The 16,611-nt window shown below is 49.7% G+C and overlaps 1 protein-coding gene across 1 annotated transcript; it reads right to left on the reverse strand.

The window, feature by feature from the left end:
• On the reverse strand, nucleotides 1–13,960 carry KRT77 (keratin 77). The gene is made up of 9 exons (XM_002823287.3): nucleotides 13,313–13,960; nucleotides 8,112–8,326; nucleotides 6,800–6,860; nucleotides 6,202–6,297; nucleotides 5,060–5,224; nucleotides 3,190–3,315; nucleotides 2,856–3,076; nucleotides 2,383–2,417; nucleotides 1–1,885 (listed from the first exon to the last, which is right to left on the reverse strand). The coding sequence occupies exons 1-9, from the start codon at nucleotides 13,868–13,870 to the stop codon at nucleotides 1,614–1,616; spliced, it is 1,749 nt and encodes a 582-aa protein (XP_002823333.3). The 5' UTR covers nucleotides 13,871–13,960; the 3' UTR covers nucleotides 1–1,613.
• Nucleotides 13,961–16,611: the final 2,651 nt, after the last annotated feature.

Genomic DNA, 16,611 nt, shown 5'->3' on the forward strand with positions numbered 1-16,611 from the left:
AGGAGGGAGAAGAGGAGGAAGGCAAAGGAGAAGAAGGAGAAGGAGTAGAAGAAATAATGCATCTCCTGACCAAACAGCAGTTTGAAATCACAGAAAAATTTATTATAGAAATACCAGAAATGCTGCCCCTTGACAGTACAACTTTGAACCAGGAAATGATGAAGTCACAAGCACAGCCTAAGAGACCCACACTGAGCCCATCCAATGCCCCAAGAGAATCATGGACTTGGAAGTTGTGTTAGGACTCAGCTAGCAAGTGAAGGTGACTCCAGATCATAGAAGCAAAGCTACATTCCCTCTCTCAAGGCCTGATACTTTCCTCTTCCTGCACTCTCCAGGACATCTGAAGCCTCTTACATAAGACTCAAAATTAAGAGTCATATTCTCATAAAGGGCTCACAGCCACAGAGAACAGAAGGCAGGAGGGACTAGAGAGGTCTGGGAAAGGGCATTAACATGCCTTGCAAAAAAAACGGGCAGCTTCCTGACTGACTTGGGGTTGGAACCCTTCCAAGAACCAAGTCAGATCCACAGACTCCTCAGGCCCGAGGCACCTGGATGGAACAGAACTGGGCTTCACATTCCCACCCAATGGGACAATTCTCAGAGTGGTTATGAAGCAGAGCTTAGGAAGGGTCAGGCTTCAAAAGAATGGAGCTGTCAGGAGGAAACAGGACAGAAGCAGAACTTGCTTGTCTGTTCATCAACTCCTGCATCCACTGCTAAAACAGGCCTCCTTTGGGTAAGGATTCATGACCCCATGCCCTCTGAAATACTTCCACCTTGAGTTGTTTACACAGGGGAGAATGCTTCCTGAGACAGAGGTTCAGAATCAGGACAGTGATGCCTTACAGATATCTGATGTGGGCAGCAAATCTATACTCTCCATCAACATGAGTGTGTGAGGCTATGGACCAAGAGGCAGGAATAGGCCGCTGGTGCAGAAGTTTTCCTTACCAAGCTAGCTTGCCCTGCAATCAGCAACTTCCCCCAAAGGGATCATTTTGTGGCTTCCAGCAGGGCAGGGGGGTGTGGATTCTTGTTCAGAGAGCAGCCCAGGTATAGCAAAGGGAGCCTGGGGTTGAGATACCAACTCTCCATTATGCGCCTTGTCGATGCTCTACAGGCTGTTTCCCTCCGTTACTAAACTAGTACCTGGTGTCTTTTAGCATTGGGGATCAATACTTAGCTGCAGTGGCTTGAATTGGGGCATAAGGGCATTCTACTTGGAGGCAGAGGAATGCTAACAATGACTTCTCCCTACCTTGCCAACTCGCACAGCCTCTGCCTCTAACTGGAATGTTTCTGCTCACCCTGGGCTACCGATCTTCCAAAAAGGTGGGAGCAGGAACAGCAGCAGGGCCAGCAGAGCGGGGTCTGAGTGAGAATGTGCCTAGCTGTGACTCTGACTGCAAGCCAGTGCCCTCCAAAGAGAGATCTGCTGTTTGGACTTATCCACCCTGCTTCCCCCATTAGAGTCGAATTTATTGGCAAAATTGCTGAGACCCATCAAGAAAAGTGAATGAGAGGGGGGTCACGAAGGGCGTGGAGGGGAGGAGTTTGAGGAGAGGGCGGCGCGGGTGCAGGCGTGAGGTGTGGCAGAAACGAAGCCTCTACTCCAGGATCCGCCTGTGGGAGGTGTTGGTGGAGGTCTGGATGATCTGCACGCGCGAGGATCCGCGGCCGCTTCTGCTGCTCCCTCCGTAGCTCACGCCGCCGCCGCCGCCGCTGCCATAACCGCCTCCACTCCCGCCTCGTGCCCCGCCTCCGCGGTAGCTTTTTCCGCCGCCATAGCCCCCACCGCTGCCGCTGCCGTAGCCTCCTGAGCCATAGCTGCCGCCGCCTCCCGCGCCGCCGCTGATGCTCACCTGGCTGTTCTGCACGGCTGTGGAGAGGGGACAATGCACACGGGGTCAGAGGGACCGGGCAAGGCCCCCACTGCACCCGCCCCTGCACCTGTAGCCTCCTCCATCCTCGATCGCCCGTGGCATCGACTTGCAAACCCCATACATTGAAAATTGAAAGTGTTCCCACTTGAAAAGTATTCTTCATACTACAAAGGGATGCCAGGGTACCTCTCAGCAACACAATTTCATTGTTTATTGAATATGTACCCTAAAGAGTTCTAGCCGCTGCCGATTCCTCCTAGGCATCATTTAATAAAAAGGCATCATAACAATTAAGATAAGCAGACCTGAAATCATAACCATTTATTTCAAATGAACTCTTCCAGGCTTTGCCATTACGCTTGCTTACTTTGGTGTCTATTGTACAGGACTGGAAGCTAAAATGCCAGACTGTCCTTTCTCTGCTGGCCACCTCCCGGCCCTTCCTCCACCCAGCACCGCCAGCCTCTCTCTGGCCCTGGGCTCTGCTACTTACAGATGCTCACATGGCTCTGCAGCTCTCCTGACATCCTGTAAAACCAAAGCACACGGTCAGCCAGACCCACAGGGCCTGAGGAGAGAAGGCAGTGGCCCACAGACATCTGGATCAGAGGTGTCCCCAAGCCTTAGGGAAATGTGTGTGCATGAGCAGAGGTCAGGAAGCCAGTGGGTGGAGAGAAATTTCAGCGTTTTCATGAAGCCTTTCAGCATTGGGGGTGAATACCCAGCTGCAGAGACTTGGGTTGGTGTATAAAGACATTCTACTTGGAGGTGGAGGAATGATAACAATGACTTCTCCCTACCTTGCCCATTCACACAGCCTCTACCTCTAATTGGAATGTTTCTGCTCACTCTGGGCTACCAATCTTCCCAAAAAGGTGGGGCTTATCTTTTCTCCAAATAGCCAGTCCCACAGCTTCATGGGTGCATCTCGAGCCTTAGCCCCAGAAACACAGCTGCCAGACCCACCTGCTCTCCTCACCCTCCAGCAGCTGGCGGTAGGTGGCGATCTCCACATCCAGGGACAGTTTGACCCCCAGCATGGCCTGGTAGTCACGCAGCAGCCGGGCCAGCTCCTCCTTGGACTGCTGCAGGGCATCCTCCAGGTCCTGCAGCTTCTGCCGCGCATCCTGGAGGGCCTGCTCGCCTCTCTCCTCAGCATCCGAAATGAGTGACTGCATCTGTTCAATCTGCTCCAGAGACAGTTGGAGACCATTTAATGATTGAGTTTCCAGAGTTCGATCTGGCAGGGCATTGTGGGAGGTGCAGGGCTTGGTCACCCATCCCTGAGCACCCATCCCACCTGCTTCTTCACGTTGCTGATCTCTGCCTGCAGCCTCTGAACGGTGCGGTTGAGCTCTGCAATCTCCATCTTGCTGTTCTTCAGGTCATCTCCATGTCTCCCTGCTGTGATCTGGAGCTCCTGGTACTAGGGGCCAAAGGCAGCATCATGGTCAGCATGTGCTGCCCACCACAAGCCCCTCCAGGAGGGAGTAGGTCTGGGCTGCTCTCCCCTGGGAGATTCCCACCCACCTTGCACTGTGGTCACCCCTACATACACACTCACAGCTATACCAAACCTCCCTCACCTGGGCTGCAAACACATGTATACATGCACACGCTCACACTATACCAAGCCTCCTGCATTCCCACCAGTCTCTGGGCAGACTCTCATCCCAGCCAGACAAACCTGCTTTGTGATGCCCTTTCTATCACCTTTTCACACATCTAAGCCTTCACGTTGGTCGTTACCCGCACTGAGATCCCCTCACTCTTTCCACCCACCATATAGCTTCTCACCCTTTTCCAGGATGATCTCCCTAGCAGTCAGGCAGGACCTTGTGTCCTCAGAGGCCCTCCACCTGCTCCACGTTCAGTCTCATTTCCCCTCCATCTCTGTTTCTGTCTCTGTATTGCCCCATCAGTCAGAACTCCACCCCCAGGACAGGGCTCTGAAGTGGGTAGAAGCATCGACTCAAGGGAATCTGCACTCTGCTATTTTTCACTGTTGGCCATCTGCCTCCTAGTCTGATGTCGAAATCCATTCCACCGCAGAACACTGTCTGCAGGACAGTGGGACAGAGGTCAGCCAGGATTGGAGTTGGCCACAGATCATCCTCAAAGCCAGTCATCAATGCTAGTTGTTCAGAATTTAGTGACTGGACTGTCAGCCACGGCCTTTCAACCAGAGGCTTCACCATCCAAAAAGATCCAGGTCAGTTTATGGAAAACAAGTAACCAAAGATGGGCCCAACAACTTAGCCACAAAAAGGTTGATCTAATAAGGGAGGGTGTAGTCTTACAATATAATACCAGGCTGTTAAAAATGCGGCAGATTATTTAGTGTCACAGAAAAGTATCCATATGCGATAAGTAAAAGAGAAAGTACAGCCTGGCTAACATGGCAAAACCCTGCCACTACTAAAAATACAAAAATTAGCTTGGTGTGGTGGCACGCGCCTGTAATCCCAGCTACTCAGGAGGCTGAGGCAGGAGAATCACTTGGACCCAAGAGGCGGAGTTTGTAGTGAACTGATATCAGGCCACTGCACTCCAGCCTGGGAGATAGAGTGAGTTTCCATCACAAAAAAAAAAAAGTAAAAAAAGTATATTTTAATAGATACCATTATGAAAAAAAGAATAAAAATCATTCTAGTGGTGAGGGGAATGGGTTTGTAGACACAAACCCAAGTTTAATTAAGCTCTGGCTCTGCCATTTACTAGCTACAAGGCATTAGGGAAATTAAGTAATCTCACATGCTACTATCTATTATAAAATGGTGATAATGAAATTCTTACCTCATTGGTTGTTGTAAGGACTGAATGAAATAATAATATATATGTAAAGCACTTTGTGCAGTGCCTAACACATATGAGTTCTCAATAAACATTATTGGGTTTGTGCAAAAGTAATTGCGGTTCTTGTTATTACTTTTAATGGCAAGAACCGCAGTTACTTTTGCACTAGCCTAATAGTGACAAAGAACTGGTAGAAGAGATATTAACATATTAATAGCGGTAGTGAGAGATGGGTAATCTTTAAATGTAATTTCTAGAATTTGTATAACAAACACATTTTACTTCAGAAATAAGAGAAAGACAATGCAATAAGAGAAAGACAATTCTGGGAAGAATCTGTTTTTCTGGGCACCAGATCTGGGGGCCACGCCCACCTTGGTCTGGTACAGGGCTTCGGCCTCGTCCTTGCTCCTCTGTGCAGTCAGTTCGTACTGGGTCCGCACTGCATCGATGATGCTGTCCAGGTCCAGGGAGCGGTTATTGTCCATGGACAGGATGACGTTGGTGTCACTGATGTGAGTCTGCATCTGAGACAGCTCCTGCGAGGCATGGCGCACAGGCTGACTCCTTCCATTCTCCTCTGGGGGCCTCAGTTTTCCTCTGCTGCTCCCTCAAGGCTCTCAGGGGAAGCCAGAAGCCTGGGCCAGGTAGTCTTGGGAAAAGCTCTTGGAATTGTTGTGTGCAATGAGAGACAATAGGGAGAGTCTTAACTGCCTCCAGGGAGAAGAAAGGAGCCTAAACCTGGAGCGTTCAGATACCATCTCCCCATCACACTTCTCCTGCAGCTGCCACTCTGCCTTGCTCTGACTTGGCCACCATAGTGAGCTGGGCTCCTTGGCAGGCATGCCTGTTCCTTGAAACCACATGAGTTCTCTGAGGCAGTAGAATGGACTCTAGTTAAGGAGCCACTTGGACTCAATTTTGAGTCTTGGCTCTACCATTGACTAGCTAGGTAATGAAGCAAGTAATTTAACCCCTCAGTGCCTCAGTTTTCCCATCTGTAGAATGGAGATACCCATAACATAAACTTCTAACACAGCATCTGGCCCAGAGCACGTACCCCCAAGTTAGACACAGGCAAAAGAGGGCCGGTGGCGGAGTGTTTGATCCCCCACCACTAAGGTCAGGTTTCACTCCCTTTGAGACTCACACTGTCACCTCCCACAGAGTTTCCTAACAGCTCCATCAACTCCCCAGAATTAATGAAGATTTCTGGTCGGTTTTGCCCCTTATATGTCTGGGTGATTTCCCAGACAGATTGGAAGCCATGAACCAGGGACATGTTTGCCTCCACCTAACTCAGGATTTTCCCAGCCTTCCATCTTCATTACCCCGACCTGGGGATTCTGAGGATTGGGGTGGAGAGGATGGCTGACTCCAGGCCCACAGAGTTGGGGTACCTGGGGAGATGAGTCCCTAGTGGGTAGTGTTGGGTTTCAGGCCTCCCCTCTTACAGCCCATACTCCTTGTGAGATGTGAGAAAAGAAAGGGGAGTTCTCACAAAGGCTTAACTCACCGTCAAAAATAAATATTTCAAGAAATTGACCTCCCCAGTCAGAGTGTCCACCCTGGACTCCAGGTCCACTTTGCTCACATAAGCAGCGTCCACATCCTGAATAGCAGGCAGAAACAGTATGACTTTATTGCCCAGGCATTGCCTGCCACCAGCTCACTGGGTGGCTCAGGCAAGCGGCAGAGCCACTCTGGGTTTATTTCCTTACTTAAAAAATTCATCACCTCACTCGAATAAGGGACCCATAAGTCCTGGCTTTCCTGGCCAGAAGGAGATGTGACACCAACCTCCACATCTCAGTCAGTCACACCCAACACCCCAGGTCCTTCCCCAGGTCCCAAGGCTACAAGTAACTGACACTCAAAAGCTGTCGTTTCACTTCATTTCACTTTCAGGACCCCAGAGAGATACGAACTCAAGGCTTCCTAAAGAGTCATTATCAGTATCAGTTCCAATGTAAGGGCCCCGCATTCAGGCAACACACACAGCAAGCCGGCCATAAAGGCCACCCTGCCATTGTCACAGAGCATCCCATAGGGATTCCTCACACCTCTCAGCCTCCTGGATCCACAGCCACCCTCGGGACTCCCCCTTCCCTCACCTTCTTCAGGACAACAAAGTCATTCTCGCTGCCGGTCCTCTTGTTGATTTCGTCCTCATACCTGTCAGGTGAGGCAAAGGAGCACAGAAAGGCTGCAGGCTGACCTTGGCTCCCTGAGGTCCCTCCTTACAGCAGAAAGCTTGGAATTCCCCCAACATTTGCTGTCCTGGGCTCAGAGAACCCTGCTTAAGGTGCTGGCTGTCCATTCCCAGAGGCTGGCACTCTCATGGATGAGGGCAGAGCGAACTCCTGGGTCTGTGGGCCAACAGAGGGGACCCCAGGCCAACATGGAAAACCCAGAGCCACAGAGAAGGTCCCTGGAATGTCTATTTTTATTTTGATGTTTTACCTTTGTAAATGTGTCAAATTCATTCATTCCTTAAAATTGAGAACATGAAATGAAAACCACTTTTACTAAATATTTTTGAAGAGAAAAAATTTAACCTACAATTCTGTACCCCACCCCCCACCAGCACCTCCAGTGTGGATTTCATTTTTCCCTCGTTGATTCACACACACTTGGATCTCTACTGGCATGACACAGTAAGCATGCCAAGGTGATGGGAAAGAAGCACCCTGCACCCCACATGGGGAAGAAGAGGGAGGGAGAAGCTCGGCTGCCTGCACAGCTCAGGAGCAGCTGATCTGGAATTCGACAACTCCTGTCACCCCTACTGTTTATAGTCATAATAGCAAGGGTTTATTGACTGCTAGGGGTGTACAACCACAATACTAAGAACTTACTAAGCATCATTTCATTCAAACCGGCAGTTCTCAAAGTGTGGTCCCTAATCCACAAGCATCAGCATCACTTGGAAACATGTTAGAAGTACAAACACTCTCGCCTCATCCCATATCTGCTGAATCAAAAACTCAGGGGACAGAACCCGGCAATCTGATTCCAGCAAACAGATGCATGCTCAAGTCTGAGAACCACAGATCTACCCACAACAATCCAACAAGGGAGGTTCTTGCTATTCCCACATTACTAATGTGAACACTAGAGACTTTAAAAGATGAATTTGTAGGCAGCTAGTAAATGGCAGAGCCCACACTGGAAATCAGGCTTACCTGGTTTCAACATCCGTGAAGCTATCCTGCCCCTCCCCACCCAATGCAATTGACAGCTGGCTGCCAATGTCATTCTACCTGGGTTGCCACATACAAAACAGCGCCTCCTGCAGTTGTGCAGTGCAGAGCCTGCATGCGCCACCCCCCACTCTTACACATAAACACTGAAGCAGAATGTCTTGCCCCTGTGACCAGTTTCCAGCCATGCTTCTCCCCTGTTTTGCCCTGCCTGGAGTCTCACTTGCTCTTGTAGTCCTCCACGACATCCTGCATGCTCCTGACCTCCGTGTTCTGGCGCATCTGCTCTGCATTGAGCAAATCCACCTGCCTCCGCAGGCCACCGATATAGTTCTCCAAGAGGGGCTCCAGGTTGTTGGTTCCACTTGAGGTGTTCACCTGCTGCAGCAACTCCCATTTTGTTTGTAGCACCTGGTTCTGCTGCTCCAGGAATCGCACCTAAGAGCAAGAGACCCCAGTCCACCCCAGGCCATGGATCAGAGCAGCTCCCCCATAAGTAGGAGCATCCATACCCCCTCAACACATCCAGACCTCAGAGAATCAGGATGGCTCCTCCAAGGGTCGGAGAGCTTCCTTTTCTCTGGGATTCAGACACACAGAGGGCAATGTGGTTTCTGACTGCCAATGGCTGTAAGGTCAACTTGCCTAAAATTGACACTAAGCTCACTCTGGTTTTGAAGGTAAATCACTTCCTTCATTTACATCATAGAGCACTCACACTCCACACTCAATTTATCCATGCCAACGTAAGGAAATGGTGTTTCGGAGCATCTGAGACACTGATGACCCCAAGGCTCCTTTCTCTTTGTGGTCAAAATGCATTATGTGATAGAGGAGAGGAAGAAAGAAAAAGAGAGAAGGATCAGTTTGGCTTAGAACATTAAACTAATTCCTGAGCAAACTTGCTTGGGTGCCCCTGCCCTGCAGCCACCACCACCTCTGCTGTCTGCCGGGATGTTTTTCAGGAAAGTAACTCATTTAAATGCTTTTATAATGCAGACAGAATTTTTAAGGCAAATGTTCTCATTTTTTAAAAGTCTGATGCATTCAAGTGCCCCAAAGTGAGGACTTTGGGTTGTCAGGTGTTTGAGAACTACCCACTTGCTATTTCCCGGGAAATGGAGAGTGGACATCACCCAATATTTTCACCACCTCTTCTCCCAAAACTGTGGATATGGAGGTAAGATATGGGTCCCAGGGAGGCGGCTGGCTGTGCAAAGTGTGTGGCTTGTCCTTGCCATGGTAATGACCAGCCTCCACCTTTCCTCAGCCAGCTACACACTGTGGATCCTCCGCTCCAGTGCCCTGATCGAAGCAGTGGTGCTGCCTCCAGACTTTTCTCGGCCACATGCGGGCGCACACGCACAAAAACACACACCCTCCAGAATCCAGCTTCCTCCTCCGGGCACCACGTAAAGGGGCAAACCCACTGCTTTGTGTGGGCAGAACAGAACCCTGAAGACACTCCCCTACCACGTGACACTAGTGAGGGTCCTCCAAATCCCACGGCCCTTGACACTCTGCCCGTCTGAGGGACCAACCCTGGTTAGCTCCCTTTGGATTCTGACTCTAGGCTGGAAAATGTTTGCAGACAACACCACCTCCCATGGCTCATTTTTGCTCACCTTATCAAAGCAAGAGATTAGGCAAGCAGCTCTCCCAGGCTTGTCAGCACAGCTCACAACACCATGAGAAATTCCTGCCACTCTCTATTTTTACTCTGTGGTGGCACTCCCAGGGAGTGAAGAAATCAATTCAGCACTCATTCACTGCACTCAGTGGCAGTGGCATTGTGGGGACCAAAAGAAAGAATCCTGTGGTCCCATGGACAGTCTCCACATAAAACAATGAGGGAGCAGTGACACAACTCTGGGTGCTCTGGCTTTAGCCCAGGTACCCACCCGCAATATCCAGGAGCTCATAGAAGACACTGTGGTTCTCATCAGGCCACCCAAACTGCAAAGGCAGAGTCTGGCTGCAGGGAGTGCCTTAACCACTAGAACAATCAGTAAAAGCCACTGTGTTTTTCCCCAGGTTCCCCAAAACACTCCTGGTCTGTGTCCCACCAGCAAAACTCAAGGGCAGCTCAGCTAGCACCGATGGAATGAGGCATGCTGCTGAGCAACCTTCTCACCCACCCTCTGCTTCAGTGCTCCTCCCCTGCACAGGGACTCCCAGTGCCCTCAGCAGCCCAGGTCTCCTCAACTCTTTGCCCAGCAAACTCCTGCTCATCCTTTAGATCTCAGCTGAGGTGGCATCCCACCAGTGTGTCCCCTTTGCAGCCCCTTGTTCCTTGCCTGTCTAGATCTGTTGAGACTTGCAGTCATGTGGCAGTGTGTGAGCATCTCTCTCCTAGGCTTCACTGGGCCCCATGAGGACAGGCCTATGTCTACTTTGTTCTCCAGGGGACACAGTGGACCCATGGACACACAATGCCCAACACGGAGAAGACAAAAAGTGTCATGCACTCATGAAGTGCAAAAGGTTTTAGAATTGCCTGCTGGTGTGGGCTATCCAGGCCACTCACCACTCTTAGCATAGAGGTCTAAGGGTCAGCTGATCAAGGCCAGGCCAGTGTCCCAGGGGGAAGAGCTGAACTCCTCCTTTCCTTTCTGAGGCCCTGTCCCCTTGTCATTGGTTCTAGAAAGCCTTTGGCTCTATTTCCACTCTCTGAGCGTCCAGTACTGACCCCTGAGGGGCTGACCCAATTTGTCATCCGGTTTCTATTTATTGAGCAATTCTCATATGTCAGGCACTATTCTGGGTGCTAGGGATTTGGTAATAAACAAAACGGGCAAAATCCCTGCTTTCTAGGAGTTTGCATTCTATTTAGAGAGATTACTATAAAGAAATAATCATGTAAAAAATACAATGCCTCAGATGGCTGCAGGGACTATGGAGTCACACAGGGCTGGGGCACAGGAACACTGAAGTGGTGGTCAGGGAAGGCCCCACTGAAACTGTGGCATCTGAGAAAAGACCCACAGAAGGTGAGGGAGGAAGGTGGGCCTCTCTTTGGGGGTAAGAGTTCCAAGCAGAGGGAATGGCAGGTGCAAAGACCTTGAGACAGAACTGAGCCTTCCATGCTGGTGAGCAAGAGGAGAGCAGGAGAAGAGGCAGAGGGGCACAGGACGCTGCAGACAACAATGAGTTGGAAGCCTGGGGGCTGTTTTCCAGGCCTCACTGTGCTTACTAGCCATTGTATCCTGAAAGCTGTTCCACCCAGTGAGGGCAACGTGGCCTGATTCCACAAATGCAAGTGTGGGCTTAGCAGCAGCTGCGGGTTGAAGGGCAAATAACATAGTGCCTTTTAGGACTTGGGCTTTTCTTTCAGTTGAGACAAGAAGCCATTGGAGGATTCAAATGGAGGAGTGGTGTGGCATGCTTTTAAAGGGTGGCTCTGCTGTGGTGTCAAGAATAGGCATACAGGGTCAAGGGTGAAAGCAGGAAGACCAGTTTGGAAAGCAGAGTCAGAAGTCACCTGTCATAGAAGCCTTCTCCCTTCCAGCCAGGCCAGAGCCCACCTGGCTGAGAAGCCTCTCCTCATAGTCATCATAGGCCATGCCCTTCAAAGGACAGGAGGCCCAGGTCTCTTGCACCTTAGCCTCTGCGCACTGCCCTATGCCATGCAACTGGACAGACCCTGTTCATGACAGGGGCCATAATCAGATGAGCCTCAGGAGGTCAGTTGCCAGCAGCCTGTGGTCATTCCCCAGCCCTTTCTCCTCCCTGCTCCTCTCTTGGCCCAGCCATGACCTCCGAGTACTGACTCCTTGCTCCAGTGAAACCCTCTAACCCCTGCCTGTGCCTAAAGCGTGGTGATACTCAGCCAAATTTCCCACGCAGCGTGATGAGAAGCCATGGGAGCACGCTGCTGTGTTGCGCTCCTCTTCAGCAGCCTCTGGGCCTCAGCACTCTCACCCTCCTCCGCCCACTCACACACTGTCCCATCCCCAGCAACTGCTCAGAGGCCTGCCCTGCCACCCAGCATGGCCTCTGGCCACAGCTACCCTGCAGTCAGGCCACAGGTCAAGCTCTGGCCTCAGCACTAAACTCCTGTGGGGACTGAGGGAAACTCACAGAGTGTGCAAGCGGCCTTGGTGCTCTGTGGAGCTTCCCACTGCACCCCTGAAGGCAAAGTTCTTCCTGGGGAGGTGCTAGTGGCCGCTGTGCCTCGACCTCCAGACAAAAGGAGATGCTGGAGGGAGGTCTTCACCATGGCGAGTTCTCCAGCCTCTGCTGCTGCTTTGGACCTAATCTGAAGTTTCAACAGGGAACTAGGGACAGGGGCTTCTGTGTCTCCATCTGGCCCATCCTTGGCCCTTGATGAGCCAAAAGGGGAAACTCAGACAGAACCCTACATTGTATGCTATTGACTTTAGCCCCAAGAGATACCCACCACCAGGGCATTCACCATGCCCTGCCTGCTTCTCCTGCCCTGGCTCTGTGGCTTCATCTCCACTTCTCTCCTCCACTCCCTGGTATCCCATTTTCTCCAGGAATTATAACCGTTTGAAATTCCCTAAAGGCGTCACACTTTCATGCCTCCTGGTCCTTCTGCCTGAAAATCCCGCCTGAAAATCCCCTCTGCCCTAAGAACCCATTTAACTCGTGCTCACTTCGGCAGCACATATACTAAAATTAGAACCCATTTAACTTTTCATCCACCTTCCAGACTCAGCAAGCAGAGCTCATGACACCCTCCTTTGAGCTACCATGGCCCAGAGAGTACTACCCCTATTGACACACTTCACATGCACTGTCGTAATTCTCTCCCCTTTAGACGTGGGCTCCTTGATGGCAGGACCTGTGTTCTAGTCACCTGTAGCACCTGGCACGATGTCTGGCCTATCATAGATTCTTAGAAAATATTTGTGGGCTAGATGGGTGGATGGGTGCGTGAGTGGATAGTTGAATGGATTGATGGATGAGTGAATGAACGGATGAACGTGTGTGTGTGTGTGTGTGTGTGTGTGTGTATAAATGGATTGTGTGGATGGGTGGGTGGATGGATGGATGGACGGATGGGTGGATAGTTGGGTGGATTGATGAATGAATGAATGGACGGATGTGTGTGTGTGTGTGTGTGTGTGTGTGTGTATAAATGGATTGTGTGGATGGGGATGGATGGATGGGTGCATGGGTGGATGGGTGGATGGAAAGTGAATAATTGTGAATGAGAATGAGGGTACTACACCATGTATCTGTTGAGTATATTCACACTGCTTATCTCCTTTCCTGCCAAAAGGAAAAGATAGAATTAAATCCCCGCAAGAAGACAAATTGAAGCCCAAATGGGTAAATGATTTCCTAAGGTCCCAGGTCAAGCTGAAACAGCACGATGTGGTGAGAGGTGGTAGAGTGTAATCTCTCTCAGTCATTTGGTCAGTGACCAATGACCCTCCCTGCCCCTGAGGTGCTCACCTTGTCAATGAAGGAGGCAAACTTGTTGTTGAGAACCATAATCTGCTCCCGTTCCTGGGTCTTGATCCTCTGAATTTCAGGGTCCACCTCCAGGTGAAGTGGCTCTAGGAGGCTCTGGTTAATGGTCACCTCTTGGATGCCCCCAGGAGGACAAGAAGGCCCAAAGCCCCCAAGCCCAAAATTGCTAGTCCCAAATCCAGCACCCCCAAAACCACCCCCTCCAAAGCCACCACCTCCAAAGCCACCAGCCCCAATGCTGCCAACCCCAAAGCCTCTGCCCCCGCCAAATCCCCCTACTCCCCCACCCTGGCAGAAACCACTGGTGCTCCTCCCCATTAGACTAATGGAGATGCTTCTACTGCCACCCAGATTGTAGAGGCTCTTAGAGCCAAACCCCCTTCCATGGATCCCATATCCACCACCACCACACCTCCCTCGAGCATAACACACAGAACCCACTGCCCGACTCCCACCACCAGAGCCTGCAGAAGAGCTGGTACTATAAACCCGCCTGCTCATTGAACTAAACGCGGACTGAGCACTAAATTGGCGGCTCATGGTTGCTGGAGCATCCAGAGAAGCAGGCAAGAGAAAGAGCCTGGCAGGAAGGAGGCAGAGACCAGAGAGGAAAGGAGTTCTGACTCCTTTGGAAAGGATCTGGCTCCGTCTCTATATATACACACACACACACATTACTGGGCTGGGCACCTTTACAATCCTGAAAGGGGAGTATTAATGTTTAGTTTGCCTGCCAGCAACATCTGTTTAAAACCTCACACCTATGAGTTGCAGAAATCAGATTGCAGACAAACTTCCCCAACTCGATCATTTATCATTCATCTCTTGCCATTTAGAGATCAGAGTGCAAGAATCTCTCAGGATCTCATTGCTGGAAACTTCTATACAGATTCCCCCCAAATCATCAGTTCATCTCTTCCTAAGAAACTCCACCATTGAGTTGTTTGTTTCTGGGATGTGCCTGGGAGATCTGGGGCAAAGTTAGATGGTGTCTAGAGACCTCAGGACCACAGCTGGGACAGAGGTGGAAACACTTTCTGTCATAGCATTGTCCTGGTGGGGCAAAAGTTTTGTTCCAATCTCCCGACACACTGCTTCTGCTCCCTGCAGTTATCATCACCATGAGCACCCAAAATTTTATCACATGGAAGTGCAATACTGTGGTCACTGAGTACAAGTGGAGGCCCACAGATTCTGCCCAAGGTCATTCACATTGTGTGTTGCTTGATAAGCCTCAGACTTCTCAAACACAAAACCACACAAGGTACTTCAGCACCAAAAGTCTGTGGTTATAGATTTGTTGAGCATCTACCAGTACCTAGTATTGTCTTCTAGACCAGAAGACAAACCATCCCTAACTATCTCTCTTTCTGTTTTATCATTTCCAGTTCTTTATAGACAATACTTTTGTAAAATAGAATTAAAGGAATTACCTCCTAAAGATAATTTTTTTAAAAAGATATACAAAATGCAAGCCCAAATTTTTTTGATTTTTAGATTCAGCAAACAAAACATTGTTTAACTGCTAAAAATAGCAATAACAATAATAATTTTCTAAATGGTTACTCTCAAATTCTGTGCTTACCACAAGGCAATAACAAAGTGCCGTTGACCAGCACTGATCTGTGCTCACCCTCTGAGAAGCATGTCCCAGACAGCATCTTGAGGAGAAGCTCATTCAGTGAGCATCAGTGTCCGCCAACAAAAAAATGTGTGTTTTCCCTCTGGACTCAAATAGCTGTGGCTTTCATCCAAAACGTAATAATAATTTTTTTAACTTGGGGAAAAAATCTCCAGCCTTAGAAAAATGGCTAAGTGATGGCTTGCCCAAATGGATACAATTATTTTAAATCATCTTGTTGGAGCTCTGCAGCAGAACTGGAAACCACTTGTGATACTATGTACCATATTAAAGGGAAAGGGCAGACTACATGATGGAGTCTGTGCTGTGAACTCATAAGAATTAAGAATGCAGAAGGCCGGGCGCAATAGCTCACTCCTATAATCCCAGCACTGTGGGAGGCCAAGGCGAGCAGATCACTTGAGCCCAGGAGTTCAAAACCAGCCTGGCCAATATGGCGAAACCCCATCTCTACTAAAAATACAAAAAATTAACCAGGTGTGGTAGCACACTCCTGTAGTCCCAGCTCCCAGGGGTCAGGGGGGCTGAGGTAGGAGGATCACTTGAGCCTGGGAGGTCAAGGCTGCAGTGAGCCCTTATCGTGCCACTGCACTCCAGCCTGGGCAAGACAATGACACCCTCTCTCAAAAAAAAAAAAAAAATGCAGATAAGACAGACTTTGTAAGTAACTAGAAAGTGAGTTGATTTATTTAGAGATTGTGGGAGGAGTTTTCCTAGGTTTTTTTGTTTGTTTATTTATTTTTTGAGACAGAGTCTTGCACTGTTGCCCAGGCTGGAGTGCAGTGGCACAATCTTGGCTCCCTGCAACCTCTGCCTCCTGGGTTCAAGTGATTCTCCTGTCTCAGCCTCCTGAGTAACTGGGATTACAGGTGCCTAGCACCATGCCTGGCTAATTTTTTGTATTTTTAATAAAGACAGGGTTTCACCATATTGGCCAGGCTGGTCTAGAACTCCTGACCTCAGGTGATCCACCCGCCTCAGCCTCCCAAAGTGCTGGGATTACAGGCATGAGCTACTGTGCCCTGCTGAATTTTCCTGGTGTTTTAAATGTCCTTTTTCTTTATGTTCATTGCAATAAATATTTTTGGCTCACGCCTTTAATCCCAGCACTTTTGGAGGCCAAGGCAGTTGGATCACCTGAGGTTAGCAGTTCGAGACCAGCCTGACCAGCACGGATAATGCCGTCTCTACTAAAAATACAAAAAATTAGCCAGGCGTGGTGGCATATGTCTGTAATCCCAGCTACTCGGGAGGCTGAGGCAGGAGAATCACTTGAACCCAAGAGGCAGAGGTTGCAGTGAGCCGAGATCGCACCATTGCACTCTAGCCTGGGCAACAAGAGTGAAACTCCACCTCAAAAAAAAAAAGAAAAGAAAAAGAAAGTTGTGGCAGAAATCCCAATAGAGGTGGGGAAGAACAGGTGGTAGAAACAAGAGCAGTGTGGGGGCGCCACAGTGAAAAGTCATCCTGGGTGCAAGGCTGGTTCAATATACGCAAATCAATAAATGTAATCCAGCATATAAACAGAACGAAAGACAAAAACCACATGATTATCTCAATAGATGCAGAAAAGGCCTTTGACAAAATTCAACAACCCTTCATGCTAAAAACTCTCAATAAATTAGGAATTGATGGGACG

This window comes from Pongo abelii, chromosome 10 (genome assembly GCF_028885655.2).
Source record: "Pongo abelii isolate AG06213 chromosome 10, NHGRI_mPonAbe1-v2.0_pri, whole genome shotgun sequence".
NCBI classification, from domain to species: Eukaryota; Metazoa; Chordata; class Mammalia; order Primates; family Hominidae; genus Pongo; species Pongo abelii.